Raw genomic sequence first — 21,311 nt, forward strand, 5'->3', positions numbered from 1 at the left:
CTCCCCTGGTTCTATTCACTTTATTATGCATCAGTTCATACAAGTCTTCCAAGGTTTTGCTGTTATATTTCTTACAAAATAACAGTATTCCAATACATTTATACAATAATTCATTTAGCCACTCCCCAAATGATAAATACTTTTTTAGTTCCCAGTTCTCTGTCACTGCCAAAAAGAGCTGCTATAAATATTTTTGTACATGTAGAATCTTTTCCTCTTTCTTTGCCCATTTTGGAATACAGTCCTAGTAGTGTTATTGCTAGGTCAAACGCTATGTAAGTTTAGTAACTTTTTAGTCACAGTTTCAAACTGCCCTCTAGAATGGCTATACCAACTCACAATTCTACCAATAGTTTATTAATATGCCTGTTTTCCTGCAGTCCTTCCAATATTTGTAATTTTCCTTTTTGCAAACTGTATGAATCTGATACATCAGGTAGAATCTCAAGAGTTGTTTTAATTTGCATTCCTCTACTTATTAATGTTTTGGAGCATTTCTTTCATATGGCAATTCAAAGTTTGGATTTCTTCCCTTGAAAATTGTCTATTTATATCCTTTGACCAGTTATCATTAGAGAATGGTTCTTATTCTTATAAATTTCAGTTAGTTCCTGATCTCTTTTAGGAATAAGACCACTGTGAGAGAAACTTGCTGCAAAGATTTTCTTTTCCTAATTAACTATTTCTCTTCTTAATTTTTGGAAAATTCATAGGTTTAATTTTAACTTTTAACTTAAAAATTAAATTTTCATTTTTGACTTAATCTAGAAGAAAATACTTGAGAAGAAAAATATATTGACCTGATTTAGTATAAATTAATATCAACACCATACACTTATCAGCTACACAGTATAAAGTATCACCAGCTGCAAAAGTACATAAAATACTTTTATCAAGACTAATAAAACAACTTGTTACAAACTTAGCACCCTATATTAGGAAAACCTAATTTGTTTCAGAATTATTCTTTTGTCTTCTACTAGAAAACACATAAATGATACTTATTTGAGAGATTTAATTTAAAATGGTTGGGTTAAAGTACTATCTCATTGAAAAGGACATTGTTGTAGGCACTGTACAACAAAAAGTAAGCAAAACTACTTCCTTCCCTGTTGAAGCTAACAATCTGAGATGCTACATAAAAAGAATATTTCCTTTTATATATTATAAAGTATCTTTCTCCATGCCACTGGTAACCGTTAGAGCCCAAACAGGAAAAGAGGAAAATAAGACTGTCTTTATTCCATCTGATGGAAAATAAGACCATAGGAATCTGTGTACTGTGAAAAGCAGAGAATACTGGCTAATAATGTGTCAAACTTTTCTCAACTTAATTCTGTTCTTTCAACTAACACCTTCATTCTGGAGGGGGTCAAATCAGGGAGTTTATTTTTTTCTCTAACTTCTCTAATTTCTGTATTCAGGTATCTGTGTTGATCCAGAAACAATGCTGGTTATGAACTATTTTTTTCACTTAATAGTATTTTTCCCAATTACATGTAAAGATAGTTTTCAGCATTCATTTTTATAAGATTCTGAGTTCCAAATTTTTCTCCCTTCCTCCCCCTTTCCCAAACTAGAGATAGCAAGCAATCTGATATAAGTTATATATACACAATCGTGTTAAACATATTCCCACAGTCATGGTTGTGAACTCTTTAAAGAGCATTAAGTGAAATACTATAGGGGAATGTAAATGAAATAGAATGTAATTTTAAACTAACTAGGTAGATGAAAATATACATGTAGAAATAGACACGAGAATGTACAGATAAAATCAGTGCAGACTAATAATGTGAGGAGGAACTAAATACTCCAAGAGGAACTAACACTGAGAAATGAACATTATATGAGGAAATGACTGGATGGAAGTATCTAAAGGGAAGTTACAGAGACTAGAGATTGGCAGGGTGGTGGTAGATTTTTGCTGGGTTCAATTCAATTCAACAAACATTTACTAAATGTTATGATGCGTGTGTGTGTGTGTGTGTACACACATGTATGTGTTGAAGGAAGAGAGATGGAGAAAGCACAGATAGACATTGTTTTTCTGAAAAAAGATGTAGGTTAGGTTAGTGATCTGTAAGATCAATATGAATCAACAAAGTGAAATGTCAACCCTTAATGGTAATGTGATTCTGGATTGCATTAAGAGGCTTGCAAGAATAAGGAAGTGATAGTTCCACTATCTTCTGCCTTAGTCAAACATTTTAACAAGGATATTCATAAGCTGAAGAGTATCCAGAAATGGGTGATCAAAATGACACAGAGGTTTGATTCTTTACCTTATTAATATCAGCTGAACAAAGTGGGGATGTTTAGCCCTGAGAAAAGGAGACTTAAGCGGAACATCATAGTAGTCTTCAAGAATTAAAAGAATTACGTGAAAAGGGGATTGGATGTGTTTTTGGTCCCCAGAGGGCAGAATCCAGAGCAATGGAGGGAAATTGTAAAGAGGAAAATTTAGGTTTGATGTCAGGAAAAATTTCCTAACAATTAGAGATATTCCAAGTGTGATGCCTTGGGAAGGAGGCGGTTGCCCTTCCTTAGAGATCTGTCTTCAAACAGAAAATATACAATTACTTAACAGGTTTGTTGTAAGGGGGATTCCTCTTTTGGTATGATTAACTATAAGAAAGAACATTTATTACATAAGACAAGAAATAAATCCTGTGGATATATGTCTGTTGATAATATTCATGATCATATATTTGCCCAGAGACCTGAGAAAAACTATATTCCTTTCTTAAATGAGCAAAATAACACTAATTTCCCCCCAAATAATGTCCTAACTTTTAGATTGTTATAAGAAAATTTTATACTCAAGAATTAGATTTCATCACCTGATGTTTGCCTTCTCAGAGTTGACTTCAGTGACCTTTATAAAAGAAAATTTATTTCATTATTTTAAGTAATGTTGCCACTATTAGCTATTCTTAGTATCAACATTCTTGGCCATGAATCACAGTTTTCCAACCAATTGGTAAACTGTCCAAAATAAATGAAATAAAGTGGAAATCTCATTCAGAATTATTGTAGGATGACCATGGTTTTGTTGAACTGGGTGGATTTTGGATTGGTTTGATGCCATCAAGCTTGGGTTGACCTACAATTGAGAGTGCAATAGTGTCAGAAAACTTCCCTCTCAATTAGTTTTAGTCCCAGTGGTTTTAGAGGCCAGATTTGATACAAAGTCCAAAAGGCCAGATGATGTTCCAAATATTTAAGAGTGTACTGAAATATTAATGTAGAATACATTATGCTTACTGCTACACCTGAGCTAAGGGGAAGTTCTATTTGACTATTCTTAACCTGGCATACTAAAAATAGGTTTGGGCAGAAATGGAGATAACAGTTTGAACACATGTAGGTATTGAAGGGACTTTCATATATATCTGAGTTCAAATAACACACTGTGGCATGACTTCTAAACATCACTTCAGACTGATTACTTAATTTCAATCAACAAGTGCACATTTGATCATAAAAGAGTTTTTTAAAAAATTAAAAATAATGCCAGAATTTATGAATCCAGATAAGGCTTGTTTCCTTTAAAGTGAACATTAGGAAGCTATTTATCTATTTTAATGCTGCTGCCACTGCTCAAAACACTTGAGAAATGCTCTTCTAAAATGCCTTCAGGACATAGTTCCCACATCTAGAGCTAGAAGAGATCTCAGAGGCTGCCTAATCCAGCCCCTGCATTTTACAGAAGAGGAAAATGGTCCACAAAATTTAAATGACAATAGTGTCAAGAGTGAGATCTAAATCTGACCTCAGGACCAGTGCTCTATCCATCTAATTATGGCAAATATTCATTTTTTGGAAAGTGGATTTCAATGACTAAAAGTCATATGAAACCCAAGCCTGATGGATAAGACTGGAGATTGACATTGCTTGTTAAATGAAGTGCAGCTTAAGAGATGGGTATCCTTCTCTGGCTCAGTCTGTCTATGATGGCAATTCCAAAACTATTTTGAGTTGTGGCAGTATTATTAGAAATAGTATTTCACTTCCCAAAGCAATTGTTTTGAAAAGTAATACTAATGTTAAATATAAGGCTCTTAAGGCTGGGATTGTTTTGGTTTTTGTCCTCCTATAAATCCTTAGTGCCCAGAATAGTACCTTGCAAATAGGAGGAAATGTACCCCGTTTTCAATTTTTTCTCCTACAAAAATGCTTAATTGATTAATCAGTGTAGGTTTTTAAAATATTAAAAAAAAATCCCTCTGACTTAATAACAATAATAATATGTAACATTTATGTCCCAGATATTGAGCTAAGTGCTCTTACAATTATCATCTCATTTAATTCTCTCAACAACTCTGGGAGGTAGGTGCCATTATTATCCCCTTTTTACAGATGAGAAAACTGAGGCAAATAGCAGTCAAATGACTTGCCCAAGGTCACAAAGCTAGGAAGTGTCTAACACTGTATCTAGGCACTGTTTGATAAACTTAACACAAATCTGGCTCATTATGACTCCAATCAGTGGAAAATTTTGGAAAAAAATTCTAAACTAAATCTTATGTGTCATTACTTACTGAGATTATTATATTTGTGCTTTATTTTCTCTTCCAATGTCCTATTTTTCCACCATGGCCATTGGTACAAAACATATAGATTTAAAAACATTAAAAATATACAAGTGGACACAGATTATTTTATACATACTGTTCTGCAATTAATCACCTGACTGAACATTACACATTATTGGGTACATTCAATAATCTAATCTATATGAAATCTAGAAGCTAAATTTTTAGATTTGTGGCTAAGTTCTAGCTTCCAACGTTAATCACTCAAATAACTGTTCTCTCCAAAGTTACCAATGAACTTTTAGTTGGCCAATGTGAAGGTTCTTTCTCAATTCTTATCTTTCTAGACTTCCCTGAAAAAGTCCTTCCCTGAGTTTTAAGGAAACTGTTCTCTCAGTTTTTATGACATCTCTCTATCTCCTTTGTTAGATCATCAACCATATCTCACAACTTAACTGTGGCTGAAGCCAATGATTCTGTCCTCAGCTCTTTTCTTTTCTCTTTTTACATACTATTTCAATGACTTCACTAGCTCCCATGTGTTTATGAATCACATCTCGATGTATTCTCTCTCCTGATGCAGGTGTTTCTGTCTAGCAGTCTCTTTCACTTACATGTCCCATAGACATATCAAATTCAACATAGCTAAAAATCTTTCCCCCACCTATGTTCCTTTCATGAAATTCCCTATTTCTGTTAAGGGTACCACCATCCTTCCAGTTATCCAGGTTCATAATTTTGGAGTCATCTTCAACTCCTCACTCTCAGTCATTTCACATACCTAATCAGTTAGAAATCTTACTTATTTCACCTTTACATCTTTTGAATTTGTTGTCTTCTCTTCATATGCATATCTAAAACCCTAGTTCAGACCCTCATTACATCCATCTTGGTCTACTGCCTCTCATTTGGCTTTTCTGCCTCAAGTCTCTCCTGTTTTCTTTCACTCATCTTCCATATAGCTGCCAAAGTGATGTTCCTAAAACACAGTTCTGACTATGTCACTGCCCTGATCAATTAACTCCAATGACTCCCTATAACTTTTAAGATCAAAAGCAAACTCACTGTTTGGCATTAAAGTTCTTGATAACTTGTCTCCAACCTATCTATTCACTTATGTTAACATTATATCCTTTCCTTTACTTTATGGCCCAACTAAACAGGAATTTTTGAGTTCTTTACACAAGCCACTTCATTCTTTATTTTCATGCCTTTGTAAAGGTTGTCCTCTGTGCCTGCTCTGCCTCTGAGAATTCTTAGATCAAATGCTCAAGGGCCACTTCCTACAGGAGGTCTTTTCTAATTCCTCCCAGCTGCTATTTCCTTCCCACCAAAAACCTTGTATTTCTTTTGTGTATACCTTTTTATGTACATATTGTCTCCCTTGATGGAATCCAAATTCCTTGAGGATAGGAGGGGTCATCTCTCTAGGAAAGGGAGTGAAAGGAACACTTTGTAATTTTGTGACCTTAAAAAAGATAGGTTTACATTCTGGACCACTCTTGTTCTGGCTTAATTTTCCTTCCTTTCCAATCCAATCTTATAATTAAGTAGTTTAAATAAACACTACCCTCTAGTCTCAAATCCTTTGCCTCTTTGATCTACCTGGTGCTTGGCTTATATGTTGCCAGATTCTAACCTGACTTACACCTACAATTCACATTCTCTACACCTACTCACACGCTACTAAAAAACAATAGGAAAAGTCACACAACCCACTCTTCGGTTTACTAGAACAAACTGGGTCATCACTGCAGGAAAGCAATCTTTTTGCTCTTCCCTAATTGACTCTCACATCTCTACAGCAAGTTGTTGCAAACCTCATCTTCTCTTTTTAAATCTCCTGTATGTGACCCTTAGTCCCACAGACCACATCAATCCTTAACAACCTCCTGTGCCTCCCTATTTTCTCTAACATCAAAAATTATTTAATATTTATCTCATTATTAGTAGTAGTAGTAGTTATATATCATATAGTTATTATAATTATTAGTATAGTAACAGCTAAACCTGTTAGTCTTTTCTCAGTTGTCATCTTTCTCAAACTATCTGCTAGGTTCAACACGATTGATTACCTTCTCCTACCTGTTGCCTACCTGGATTTTGCGACATTACCCTCTCCTGGGTCTCCTCCTATTTGTCTGATTAATTCGATAAACTGATGCTCTTTTTTACCTGTCTGATAAGCCATGTTGGTTTATTATCCATATCTCTCTCCCTAACTGTATTTCTTTCTCTCTTAGACTCTTCAAAGTTCTGTTCTAAGCCTTCTTTTCTTCTCTATCTATACTCTCACTATTGTCAACCTTGTTTTACTCTCATGGTTTTATGCAAGTGGCTCACAGATATCCAACCATCCCCCTCTCTTCCTTTAGCTTCAATCCCACATTATCAATTGCCTACTGAATATTTCAAACTAGATGTCTCAAAGACATCTTGAACTCAATACATACCAAACTAAATTCATTATTTGTTCCTTAAAATATTCCCTTCCAAAATCCCCTATTTCTGTTGAAAGCATGACCATCCTTCATTCTCCCATATTTATAACTTCAGCATTATCTTCAACTTTTTACTTTTCTTCTGTACAGATATCCAATCAGTTGCCAAATCTTGTTATAGCAATGACATCTCTTGTCTTAGAACCATTTTCTCTATTTATCTTAGCTTCTTAGCTCAGGCTACATTATAATAATCTATTATTATCAGCTATATTCTATTAATAGCCTCCTAACTGGTCTCCCTGCCTCGAATCTTTCTACCACAATGATCTTTCATATAACTTGACAAAGTGATTTTCTTTAAGTGCAGATCTGATCACATAACTCTCCTACTCAATAAACTCTAGTGATTTCTCATTGTCTCTAGGATAAAATATAAACTGCTTTGTTAAGCTTTTAAAGCTCTTTACAATCTGAATTCAGCCCATTATTCATTATACATTATGCCCCTTCTAACATGCTCCAATTTTCCAAACTAGAACTGCTGCTGTTCCTCACACAACATTCCATCTCTGGTTCTTCTACTGAGTATTCCACATGCTTCTACTTAATATACATTCTTTTCACTTTCCAGAATGCCTCTCTTTCCTTCATGATATATCAATAGTTACAGTTTCTCTTCAAAACAACAACCCTGAGGCTCCTGCCCTCCCAGCGTGATTTATCTATTTATTTTTTTCTTTTCTATTAAAGGGGCCATCCCCCTGACAACTTTTTAAGGAGGCCTATTCACTGAATGGGCATTACCTCACTCTAAATGAGTACCTGAAAAAACCTTAGCCTGAAAGGCCTAGGCCCTGCATCCTGGGCCATCTCCAGTCATCCTGATGAATGTCTGGTCACTGGATCCAGATGGATCAGGAGGAGAAGTGAGGCTGGTGACCTTGCACAGCCCTCCCTCCCTCACAACAAAGTCAAGTGCCAGTCATGTCATCATTTTATTTCTCTGATGTCATGGTCCTATTCGAAAACAAAGGTTGAACACAAAAACAACCTTCCTTCATGATAAAGCTCAAGCATCACCTTGTACAAGTCTTCCTTGATTCCTCCCAGTTGCTAGTGTTCTCTCCCCATCTCAAACTACATTATATTTAACTATGCGGCTTTATTTGTGCTTGTTCTCTTTACATTTACTGTGTGTGTGTGTGTGTGTGTGTGTGTGTGTGTGTGTGTACAAAATTTCTGTAGATACTTGTTTTGTTCTCCATTAGAATGTAAGATGGATACTTGTGAGGAGAGATTTTATTCTTTGTATTTGTATCCCCAACACCTGGCACAGTGTCAAGAACATAGTAGATGTACAATAATCATTTTGTATATCATCATATTGCACATAGTACTTATACAATAATAATTTAAAAATGATTATTGACTGATTAACTTAGGACATCAATTTATACTTTACTGAGAAAACAGATCAGTTACCAGGAATTCCCTTTTTCCCCCTTCTTTTCAATACTCACCATTTTCTCCACTTTTATTCTAGTTTCTGAGGAAGAAGTGGTCTTTTTCACTAGACCAACCCCCTCTATATATAATTCTGACCATATGCCCTCTAAAAGTTTGCCCTCACAATCATCCTCTCTCTGAAATCTTTAACCTATCCTTATCCCCTAATTCCTTCATTACTGCCTACAAACATACCCAGGTAGCTGCAATCCTAAAAAAACAAAACAAACAACAAAAAAAGGCCCTTCACTTGATCCAACCACTCACTAGAGTTCATCATATAACACTCTTCCTCCTTCCAAAGCCAAATCATAGGAAAAACCATCTATGCTCACTAAATACTTCTTTGACTCCCTTCTCAACCTTTTGCAGACTATCTTTTGACCTTAGCACTCAAGTGAGACTGTTCTCTCAGTTATTAATGATCTTTCAAGTGGCAAATGAAAAGGCTCTTTCCCAATTCTAATTCTTCCTTACTTCCCTACAGTACTTGACAGTGATGATCACCCTCTCCTCCCTGATATTCCTCTCCAGATTTTCATGACATTGCTCTTTCTTGGTTCTCCTCCCATCTTTCTGATAGCTCCTTCTCTATCTCCTTTACTAGATCATCATCCATATCCCACAAACCTGACTATGGGCAAATCCTATGACTTTGTCCTCAGTCCTCTTCTTTCTATATATATTATCATGGTGCCTTCATCAGATCTCATTGCTTTATTTAATCCTAACTCTTATTTAGATGACTTCTAGATTAATATAGTTACCTAGACCTAGTCTTTTTTCTGAGCTCCAGTTCTACATCACCACCTGCCTATTCTGTACTTGTAACTGGATGTTTCTTAAGCATATCAGACTCAATATATACAAAGGAGAACTTAGAAGAAGCAAAGATGGAAGAGAATTCTTTTCTGAAATTCTGGCTCTAAGAATGATAGAAGTCAGATAGTAGCTCAAAGAAAGGTTTGATTTTCTTCTTCTATTAGTTGTGTGCATATGTATGCACATGTATGTGTGTATGCATGTGTTTAGGATAGATCTGAGTATGTTTACAAGAGGAGATGAAGACGACGGTGATGAGGGAGAGATTAAAGATGAAGGGTGAAAGCCATAAATGACGGAATAAGGACCAGAAAAAGGCAGGAAAGCATGGAAGCAAAGGAAAGTTTTTGCCACAAGAAGGTGTTTCTGTTCCTTTGAAACAAAAGAGAAAGAGAATAGGTGAAGAGAGACAGATATTTGGAAGTATGAAGAAGGATGGCTGACGGAATTCATATTGGAAATATGCCTTCTCAGTTAAACAGGAGGTTAAATCATCTTCTGAAAGGGGAATGAGGAAGGAAGTGGACTTAAGCAAGAGAAGATGAGTTAATAAGACATATCATAGGGTCAAGAAAGGGTTATATAACATGAATTTGCAGTGAGATAAATTAAGCGAGGTGGCTCAGTAGATAGAACACTGGACCTGGAGTCAGGAAGACCTGAGATCAAATTCAGCCTCAGATACTTACTACTGTGTGACTGTAGGCAAGTCATTTAACCTCTTTTTGCCTTAATCTACTGGAGAAGGAAATAGCAAACCATTCCATTATCTTTTACAAAAAAACTCCATATGGGGTCATGAAGAGTCAGACACAATTGAATGATTGAACACTACCACAAAAAAAGGTTTAGAAATGGGCAGCTCAGTGGTGTAGTGGATAGAGTGCCAGGTCTGGAGTCAGGAAGACTCATTTTCCCAAGTTCAGATCTGGCCTCAAACACTTAATAGCTGTGTGACCCTAGGTAATTCACTTAACCTCGACTGCCTCAGTTTCCTCCTCTGAAAAATGAGCAGGAGAAGGAAGTGACAAACCACTTCAGTATCTTTGCTAAGAAAACCCCAAATGAAGAAAAGAAGAGTTGGATACAACTGGATACAAAGAACAACAACAACAACAAAATTAAGATTTTTTTGTAACATCTCTTACTTGGCAGCCAGGGAGAAAGAACAGAGAAAATAGTTGATGGTGATTATCAAAGTCTGGGAACTGACAGTTACATGTGAAAGTTATGATAGAAAGGTTAGGAAGGGCAAGAGTTTCTAGGATATCCATTCCAAAAGTAAATCTAAGGTTGGAGTCCTGAGATTATAATACAATCTAGAAGGCATATATATATACACATATACACACACACACACACACATATGTATACACACATATATAGACATATGTATGTATATGCACATACATATACACAAACACATATACATACATACACACATATATACAATAATATGTTATATATTATATATATAAAATTATATAATATATGTAATATATACAATATATATTAAGACAGTTTTTGTTTACAATTTAAATATAGTGAGAAAGGAAAAATTGTTGAGCTGGACTTTCACATGTAAATTGCTTCCTTGCACAAAGCATTAGATATAAAAGAATTTATATATTAAGTAATATATAATGGAAGAAATTATAAAGAAATAATGTGACTAAGCATCTTTTGAAAGCAAAGCTTGGGTCATTTTTTATTCCTTTTTTTTAACATAGCTTTCTTGGCAATACTTCTATGTCTTAGCTAGGCAAGTTGTTTCATGTCAGTACTTACCTATTCCAATTAACTGTCAGTATAATCTCTCTCAGCAAAACAATTCATTCTTTTACTACTTAATCTTATGAAGGAAACCAGAGCCTTCATCTTCAGCAAGATCAGTATGAATTCTATTAAATAAATGAAATAAATGAAAATTTCTGTAAAGAAAGCTAAAAAAGTTGGTCTTGAGGTAAATTCCTATTACAGATAACATATAAAATACATATGGAGATTATGTGTATGTATGTATGTATGTATGTATGAGTGTATATGTATGTATAGGTATGTATATCATCCTGAACTTAACTAAGCACATTGAACCTAGTAGGTAATGAATGTTTTTTTGTTGATTATCTCATTTGAAAGTTAATAATAGAAAGGAAGAAAAATTAACTAATGGATTAGGGCAAAGGCAGGAATTGCCATTGTTTTCTTGTACTTCAGTCACAAGAAGTTTAAAATATTAAATATGTGCCACAGCAGCAATATCATTATAAGTACATACTGGCTGTGCAAAAGAAGCAGGAGATGTAAACATCTTTTCCTCCACTGCATAGTCTATATCCCCAACACTCAAAACACACATACATGTTTCTATTACCATACATGTTAATGTAGAGGTCTACTAAGTACACAAGAAAGCTTTTCTCTCCCTTTTTAACAGTTTTCAACATAAAAGAAACATAACTACTCTTCTTTTGCAACTTTCCATCATTACATTAAGAAGTTAGATTTGCTCAAAATAGTCTCTGAACCAAAGAATTATCCAAAGATGCAGACATCCTTTCAACCGAAGAAGAGGTAGGTGAAGTATGCATACGGAGTAGGATTGAGATTGTCTTATTTTGAACAAAGAGAAGCTGTTGCAATGATCTTCTTTATATGATGAGCTAAGCAACTTAAAAAAAGGAAGACTCCATTAAAAGAGCACAAGAACATATTTGGGGTAGAAAACAAGGGGTTAATTTTTACATCAACAAATCTAATGACTATAAGAAACAGGAAAGGCAAATATTAGGTAGGTCGATTATACTATATTTACAAATTTGACACCTATTTTTTTTTCTCTTGCTCTTTGGGTATCACATATCTGAATTTCAAATGTTTAACGATAAAAGAAAAGATACAGAACCATACTTTTCCAAGGCCAGTTGTAGGGCACATTTTCTAAATCCTTCTATAATGATGTGATAAAACCACTAGAGGTACCCTTACTGAGAATGTTCCTTATGTTTATCATTGGTTTACATCCAAAGGATACATTTTTCTTCTATACTTCAACCTTTAAACTTGTAGTCTTTCCTTTCACATCTTCTCTTGTACATCTCTCTCTATAGTAGGTTGCATACTCAGCCATTAAAAATACAAGATCATTGTATTGCAGTGTAAGGAATCTTGGGGTACAAATGATATATATAACCAATTTAGAGGCCCACAGCATCATTACAAAAAAATATAGCTTAACATAACTCCAGTATCTCAGGTCTAACCTGTCTTATTCCCAACCACTGGCTACTACCGTGATTCCTCAGGAGAGGGAAGGAGGTCCTTTCTAATTGAGTACTTGGTACAACCACAGAAACTGTCACTGGAGCTAGGAGTCTTATTCTATGTTCTGTCACCTACAGCCTCTTGAAGCAATCTCTTTCTGTAGGCCCTTAAATCTAAGTTAAATTTGAGTTAATCCTTTTTGCCTCTTCCCATTGCCAAATAGTAAATTCAGAAGGAAGAAAATATTTACTACAGGTAGGAGAGGGCAGAAGAGAGGAGATATGTTTGGCTTTGGACCTTTGAAGTTTGCTGCTGGAACATCCAAGTGGCAATGTTCCATAGACAATATGGCATGCCTGTCCTTGTTCTTAACCACAGAAGAGTCCTGTACTTCTCTAGTTCAGAAATTCTGGACTTCTCAAGGTATTTTCTCTATTAAGTTAACCTCTTAAGTCTCAGTTGGATGGTTATCAGTGAGAGTTCTCCAACCTAGAATCAAATGCAGGCCTCCCACAGTACCGTGGTTATATGGGATATGACTACCCTTCTTCCCTCATGCCACATACACGTTGACCAAGAACCAGTCCTCTGGGGGAGAAATTCTCCATTGTTCTCAAAGCAATACAGTGTGCAGGACCAGAAAAGCTCTTAAAGCACACTCAGGAAAAATGTGGTCTCCTGATGACTGCCAAGAGGATGCTTCAAAGCCACCATTTATCATTTGCCATTTTATCATTTATCAGACCTTAAGTAAAACATAGTATAGTCATATCAAGGAAACAAATTATATGCAAGTGTTAATATTGGGTGGAGGTGGGGGTCCATCACTGTGAACATGTAAGTGATGCAAAAATAGGCCTAAGTCATATCTTAAAAGGTAGATATCCTTCACTTGGGGAATGGCTGGACAAATTATGGTATATGAGTATAGTTAAATTATTGCTGCTTCACAAACAATCATGAAAAATAATTCAGAAAAACAAGGAAGAATTTATGTGAACTGATGCATGGTAAAAAAAAAAAATGGAAAACAATACACACAAAAACCAAGCCAAATATTACGTAATTGTAAAGCCCAATCTTGTACCTGGAGGAAAGATGCAAAAACGAATTTCCTTCATCTCTTGGAAAGATGAAGGCCTACAGATGTAGAATACTATTTTTTCTTTGTTTCAAAGGAAGGCTCCTAGGGTGAGGGAGAGAGGATGCTAGCAGGGATGCTATACGCCACAAATTATTATGATGAAAAAAGAAAAAAATCAATAAAACATTAATTTAACAAAAAATTTAATAATTTTAATAATAATTTAATTAAAATAAAGTAAAATCAAATATACCAGTTGGAGTTAGGATTAATATGTGAATGTTCTATTTCAATTAGAAAATGTAATCCTTCTAATCATAAGACCAGATTTAGAGTTGAAAGAGATGAGGAAGAAAAGTCAAGTGAGTTGCCCATGATCACATTAGGTCTTCTAACCCCAAATCTAGTCTACTTTTCCACTGGACTACGCTGTCTGCCTCTCTTTAAAACAAAGTAAAACAAAATTAAAAAAAATGACTGCTCCTACACAACACTAAAAGAAACAATTAAATTTAGTGAAAAAAATCAAACATGTGACTCTACTAATCAATTGTTTGACTAAAGTTACTGTATATTTATTCAAAAAGGATGATCTATTAGTTCCACATAGTTAAAGCTTATTTTCTTGTTTCTCAGCTAACTGACTTTCACCTTTGAAGCCAAAGGGCAAAACTCATTCTGGTCTCTTGGTGGGAGGAGGGAATGAAAGATGTTCATAATAATATGAAAAATAACTAGTATTTCAGTTAGCACAAATCATTTGCATTGGGGTTGGTGTACAAGGTACAATGGAAAGAGTGCTAGAAATGGAGTCAGAGGACCCAATTTGGAATCTTTGTTAATACTTGTAAGTAAGCATTCATTTAGCTTCTCTGGGACTCAGTTTCAATATATATAAAATGAGAGGTTTTGACTAGTTGATCTAGAACCTTCTAGTTCTAAATCTATAATTGATCATTGAAATAAACCTACATGACTTACTTCATGCTTATAACATAAGTTGGTATTTTATGTAGCATTTAAAATAAATGAGGTTTTTTAAGAACTTTACTTAAAAGACACAAAAACCTCTCCTTTCAATACAAGGATGGGTGTTAGCAGTTTTAGAATTTGGGTAAACAGAGGATATGGCCATTAATTAACTTAGTCATCATCCTCTATTTAAGACATTATCATAACTATATTCAAAGGAATTTAAACTGCAACAGATAAAATGCATACTCCTCCCACCCACCTATAATTACAGGATAATATACTGTGTCACTTGCCAGCACCTGGAGCAAGATGACTAGTTATTTCCAGACTTAGATGACAAAGCAATAGTGAAAAAAAAAAACAGTTTATGATGGAGATTCTCTTCTTCATCAGAATCACAGATTTTCAGAGTTCAAAAGCATCTTAGAGATAATCTGGTCCAATCTTCTCATCTTAAAGATAAGGAAAATGAAGCCCAGAAAAGTGAAAAGACTTGTCCAAGGTCACAATGCTAATTAGTGGCAGGACCAAAGCCAGATTTTCTGACTTAGTTCTTTTTCTTCCTTCTGATGCTTCTTGGATATCTAGAACTAATCATCAGAGAAATCTTATACTCAACATGTCCAAAACTGAATGCACTCTCTTCTCCCTCAATCTCTTTCCTCTTCTGAACTTTCTTATCCTCATGGGCACCTCCATACTCCCAGCAATCCTGGCTCACAACCTAGGTGTTATCCTGACTCATCAACCTCTTTCACTCTTCATATCTAATATGTTGACAAGTCCTGCCAATTTTACCTTAATGTTCCTCGTATTTGTACCTTTCTCTCCTCTGATATTACCACCCCTGTCACACAATTCCTTATCACCTCTTCCTGGACTACTGCAATAGATTTCTAGTGGATGTCCTTGTGTCAAGTTTCTCCCCACTCCAGTCCATCCCCCACTCAGCTGTAAAATTAATCTTCCTAAAGATTCCAAAAGCACAGATCTGACCATGTCACACACATCCCAACCCTCAATTCAATAAACCAATGGTTCCCTACAACCTTCAGGATCAAATATAAAATCTTGTGTTTGATGGCCAAGGCCCTTCACAACCTAACCTCCTCTTACTTTTCCAATCTTCATACACCTTATTTCCATCTATGTTTTCTGTAATCTAGTGACACTCACCTCGTTGCTATCTCTTGTTCGCACATTCCTTCTCCAGATTTCAGACATTTTCGCTGTCGGTTCCCCATTCCTTAGATACTCTACTTCCTCATCTCTGCCTCTTGTCAACTACCTTCAAGTTTCAAGTTTCTTTCAAGTGTTAGCTTGAAAAATCCTTTCTTTTATGAGAGGCCTTTACTCATTCTCCCTTAATGCTACTGACTTCTCTCTGTCAGTTATCTACAATTTATCATGTATATAGTTTGTTTATACATTTTGTTTGCATTTTTTTCCCCTCACTGGATTATGAGCTCCTTAAAAATTGTCTTCTGCCTTTATTGACCAAGATGAGGCCAAAATAGCAATTTACAAAATTTTTGCAGTGGTAGAACCCCTTCAATTAAACAAAACTTTGATAGAACACTTGAAGTTAAATCCTCTAAATTTATTAACTTAATGCCTAATATTAAACAACATAAAGTTTATTTAAAAAGAGCCTTGGGATGCTTCAATCTTGAAGTAAAGTTTGAAAATTATGGGTTACATGATGGTTTTTAAAAACAGAAAGGGATAGTGGAACTAGAAGTTTAAGCGAGGACCAGGAGTACGTTAAAAGGCATGAGGTACCAGAAAGTTAGAGGCCAGGAGATTGGAATAAAAAAAAGAATTTTAGAGTTCAAGATCATAGACAAAAACTAGTTTTGGTATGGTAGGATCTAAGGTATGACCACCTTTAGCTAAGATGGAGGCAGACATCATTTGAGCTGAAATAGTTGAAAAACTGAGATATCAGCATATCTGAAGGGACCTCAACACAAGATAAAGAAAAGACTTAGGATGAGAGCAAGGGGTACAGTAGAGAAGAAGACTGTAAATAAAGTACTGAAATGATTGAGGAAAAAAGAGAAAAGAGGTCAGCAAACAGCAGCAACAAGGATGCAGGTAGAGAGTTGTAAGCAGATTGCTAAATGATGGTGATAGGAGGGTCTGGAAGTGACCATGTGAATCAAGAAATATCTTGACTTTCACCTGAAGCATCCAGAGAGCTGCACCTGGAGTCAGGAAAACCTAATTTCAAATCCAGCCTCAGTCTCTCACTAGTTGTATGATCCTGGGAAAGTCATTTAACATTTGTCTGCTTCAATTTCCTCTACTAAAAAATGGGGATAATAATAGCACCTATCTCCCAAGGCTATTGTGAAGATCAAATGAGATAATATTTGTAAAATGCTTAGCTTAATCAATGTTTGTTTCCTGCTTTCCTTCCTTCCTGGTCCAGGAGGCCATGGAGCAGAGAAGATTGACCACCACTAGAAAGATATTTTGAGGAAACTCAAGTTTCTATCAGTGCCAGAAACCAGAAAGAAATATAAGAAGAAAAGACTGCAATGGCTAAGGAATTCCAACGGGTATAGTGGAATGAGATGCAGAAGAAAATAGGGAATCATGGAAGGATATGAACGAGAGAACATATAATACCTGTGAAGTACAGAGATTAGGGGAACAAGAAGTATTTGTTAGTCCCAGCACTGGGTAAGAACCAAGTAGGGAGAAGTTTGTTGATTAAAATGTCCCTGAGGTTCTAAGGAGAATGCTACAGTGTGAAATGGCTCCTGCTGACAGGGTAGAGCTCAGCAACAGCTGTTGAGGCCACAGGCTGAAATGAAGGGGCCTCTGGCATCACATAACATCAGGGTCAGCTATTCTGCACTTGCAAGAAATATGGGGTTTCAAGTTAAAATAATTATTCCTTGTTATATTTCAATATTTGATTGTAATTTTAAAAAAAATCTCTTCTACAATTGCCATGGATTGTAATATATAGTGTACCTCTGTAATTTTGCAGATGAGTTCATGTGAACTGGGCTAAATAAATTTGTCCAAAATCACACAGAGTTACTATGGAACTAGGATTAGCTATATCATTGGTTTGGCCCACTCACTCTAAAATAGTTCTTCTGTATTTAAAGTTTATTTTTTTAATTACCTAGAAAGTTGAATTTTCTAAAGTTGAACTTTAGCTCTAAGGTTTCAAACCCAACTATCAAGTTTGCATTTTCTAAGCGTATGTTGTTATACTTGCAAAATATAAGAAACAAAAAGATCGCCACAACCAAATAATAAAGGTGGGCCATTTGAACTCTATTTTGTAGATAAAAAAATGGCAACTCAGAAGTATAGCTCTTGAAGCTCTCTAGTATAAGAAAAGCTGCATTATCAAAGGAAAGTTTACGTATGATATTTTCATACCTCTCTCAAGCACTTACTACATTGTGTATTACGTTTATTCATGTTTTTTCTTATCTAATAAACTATAAAGTCTGAAGATAAATTTATATCTAACTTTGTGGAAATTCAATTTATTGTGCATCTACAGTTAAACCCTATTCCCTCAAAAAAAAAAAAAAAAGGAAAAATTTCTATCTGTGCCTAGACAGGTGTTTACCATCATGTGGGAATTGTTATACAAAATCGTTAAAAGACAAAACAAGACAGCATATGATTAAGTTCCCAAATCAGCTAATATGGATAAGTGTAGAGAAATTTAGATGTGGAATAGATCACTATGGCCTGAAAAGAGAGGAAAAGCTTTCCAGAGAAGCTCAAACTTGTACTAGGATTTTAAGTAGAATTTGTATAAGCAGAATAGCATAGACAGTGAAACACACTGAGGACACATCTGTTGCACAAAGCAAGGTTTACCTGCATAAAATACAACTTCTTTTAACAGATTAGTTTTTTAAAATACTGTATCACTAAATTAGTCAAAATAGAATACACCTCTATGAAAAATTGAAGTTTGCTTTTGTGGTGGTGATCTATATATAGATTACACATCAAAGACTTAGGAGTTTAATGAGGTCTATTCCATTTTACAGATGAAGAAAATGAAGCCTAGGGAGGCTAAGTGACTTGCCCATGATCAAACAGTTAGTACCAGTACAGCTAAGATCAAACTTGCATCTTCTGACTACTCTTTCTATTGTACCATGCCACCTTCAAAATATGAATCATCTAGCTACTCTGACACTTTCTGCAACTTGACACAGCAAACAAAGTAGATAATCTGCTGGGATCTCTCCCCTATTTTTATTTGCAAAATCAGGTTCTGTGGACATCAACTGCATATATTCATACTTCTATCTTGCTGATCTCACCTTCCACAATCTCCCCAGCTTGAGCATCATCAATTCTCTGTAGATGACTCTCACATCTATGTCCATCCCCAATCTCTGCCCTGAGATCTAGTCCTTTAATCTCAAGAGCTTGCTAGACATTGAAGTATACCACCAGCATTTCAAACTCACCCTGTCCAAAAGTGAACTCATCAGACTCCTTCAGAACCTGCTTCTCTGCTCAACTTCCTTGTTTCAGCACTATAATTGCAGTAACTCAAAATCTTCCTTCTCTCTTCCCTTAGTCAATCATTTGTCAATTACTATCTATTTTGCTTCCAGTGTAAACTTTCTGATTTATCCATTACTGCCACCCTTGTTCTGGCCCTTATCAACTTTAACCTGAACTGTTATAAAAGCTTCCTAACTGACCTCCCCATTGCTCCCCCTCTCCAATCTATTCTCCGAAATACTGCCAAAGTCAGTGTTCCCATGCATAAATACTCTTCTGATTAAAAAGTTTTAATGGCTTCCTCATACTTAGAAGATAAAACAAAAACTCCTTAGGCTACTACTTGAGGTCTTTCACAATCCAGTTCCTATATTTACTTTTCCAGTCTTATTTCATAGTACACCCTTTGTGAACTCTATACTCCAAATAAATTTTACTATATGATGTTCTTAGAGCTTCTTCTGCATTCTCCTGTCTCTGTGCCTTTGGAAATGTCATCATCCATGCCTGAAATAGACTATTACTAACCCATACCCCACATATCATCTTTGCCTATTGATATCCTCCTCCTGCAAGTCCCAACTGTGGTGTCATTTTTACTAACCTTCCCAGATAGAAACTAAATGCAGAATTACAAAATACTGTAGCTGGATGGGGCCCTAGAGACCATCTACTTCCATCCCCTCAAATCTAATTATGAAGAAACAGAGAACTAAAGGAGTGAAATACCTTGCCCAGCATCTATGCCGTCATCTGGCAGAACATGAATTCAGACGTTCTAACTTTTAAGAACAGTGACCAATTAACCTTTGTGCTATTTCCAAAAGAAGTAGATGTCAGGCATCCTACATAACAATACATTTCACATTTAAAGTTCTCTCTTAAATTTGTTTTTTTTCTCTTTATGACTAAGACATCAGGATGCTCCAATATACAGACTGAGAAAATTAGGATATGGTCCTGGAGCCTGAATTTCTTTTGATTGATACCAATAAATGCCTACCTTTTTCTTTTTAAAATATATAATTTATTTATTTTCAGTTCTTAACATTCACTTCCACAAGAATTTGAATTCAAAATTTTCTCCCCATCTCTCCCCACGCCCCACCCCAGGACAGCATGCACCCCATCCACCCCTTCCTCCAGTCTGTCTTCCCTTCTATTACCCATCCTTCTTCCATCCCTCTTCCCCTCTATTTTCCTATAGGGCAGAATAGATATCTATACTCCATTGCCTGTGTAGCTTAATTTCCAGTTGCATGCTAAAACAATTTTAAACATTCATGCTTAAAGCTTTGAGCTCCATATTCTCTCCCTCCCACCCTACTCACCCTCATTGAGAAAACAAGAAATTCAATGTAAGTTATACATGTGTAACAATGCAAAGCACTTTCATGATAGTTATGTTGTAAAAGACTAAGCACATTTCCCTCTGTCCTATCCTGCCCTTTATTTATTCCATTCTCTCCCTTGACCTGTCCTCCCACAATAGTGTTTGCTTCTGATGATCCCTTTCTCCAATTTGCTGTCCCTTCTATTATCTTCCCTCTCCTATTCCCTTTCCCCTTGCATTCCTGCATGGTAAAATAGATTTATCCATTTGAGTGTGTTATTCCCTCCTTAAGTCAAATTCCATGAGAGTAAGGCTCAATTATTTCCTTTCTTCTCCCCCCTCTTCCCCTCCATTGTAAAAGCTCTTTCTTCCCTCTTTTATGTGAAATGATTTACTACATTCTACCTCTCCCTTTCTCTTACTCGTAGCGCATTCCATTCAACAGTAAATTTTATTTTTTTTAGGTATTCTCCTTCATATTCAGCTCACCCTGTGCCCTCTATGTATGTATGCATGTATGTATATATATATATGTGTATTTATACACACACACACACCCCTGTACCTATGCATATATAATATACAATACATATATACCCATACCTTTTTCATGTTTCTCTTGATTCTTGTATTTCAAAGTAAAATTTCCTATTCAGCTCTGGTCTTTTCAACAAGAATGTTTGGAATTCCTCTATTTCACTAAAATTCCATTTTTTTCCCCTGAAGTATTATACTCAGTTTTGCTGGATAGGTGATTCTTGGTTTTAATTCTATCTCCTTTGACCTGTAGAATATCATATTCCAAGACCTTTGATCCCTTAGAGTAGAAGCTGTTAAATTCT

The 21,311-nt window shown here is 35.5% G+C and overlaps 1 protein-coding gene across 3 annotated transcripts in view; it reads right to left on the reverse strand.

Annotated features, from left to right (window-relative positions):
* RB1 (RB transcriptional corepressor 1) overlaps positions 1–21,311 on the reverse strand; it is a 182,620-nt gene that overhangs the window by 46,975 nt on the left and 114,334 nt on the right. Inside the window, exon 18 of one of the 3 annotated variants that reach the window (XR_011967315.1) lies at positions 2,844–5,965. The exons of 1 other annotated variant lie outside the window; for it this stretch is intronic. Coding sequence is in view for 1 of the 2 variants with exons in the window: in XM_072610551.1 (XP_072466652.1) it covers positions 11,200–11,211 (12 nt within the window). In the remaining variant the exon portion in view is untranslated. Of the gene's footprint in view, positions 1–2,843; positions 5,966–11,098; positions 11,212–21,311 lie in introns of those variants that run through there. One more of the 3 variants, XM_072610551.1, reaches the window with a different exon arrangement.

Source organism: Notamacropus eugenii, chromosome 5, assembly GCF_028372415.1.
Source record: "Notamacropus eugenii isolate mMacEug1 chromosome 5, mMacEug1.pri_v2, whole genome shotgun sequence".
NCBI lineage: Eukaryota > Metazoa > Chordata > Mammalia > Diprotodontia > Macropodidae > Notamacropus > Notamacropus eugenii.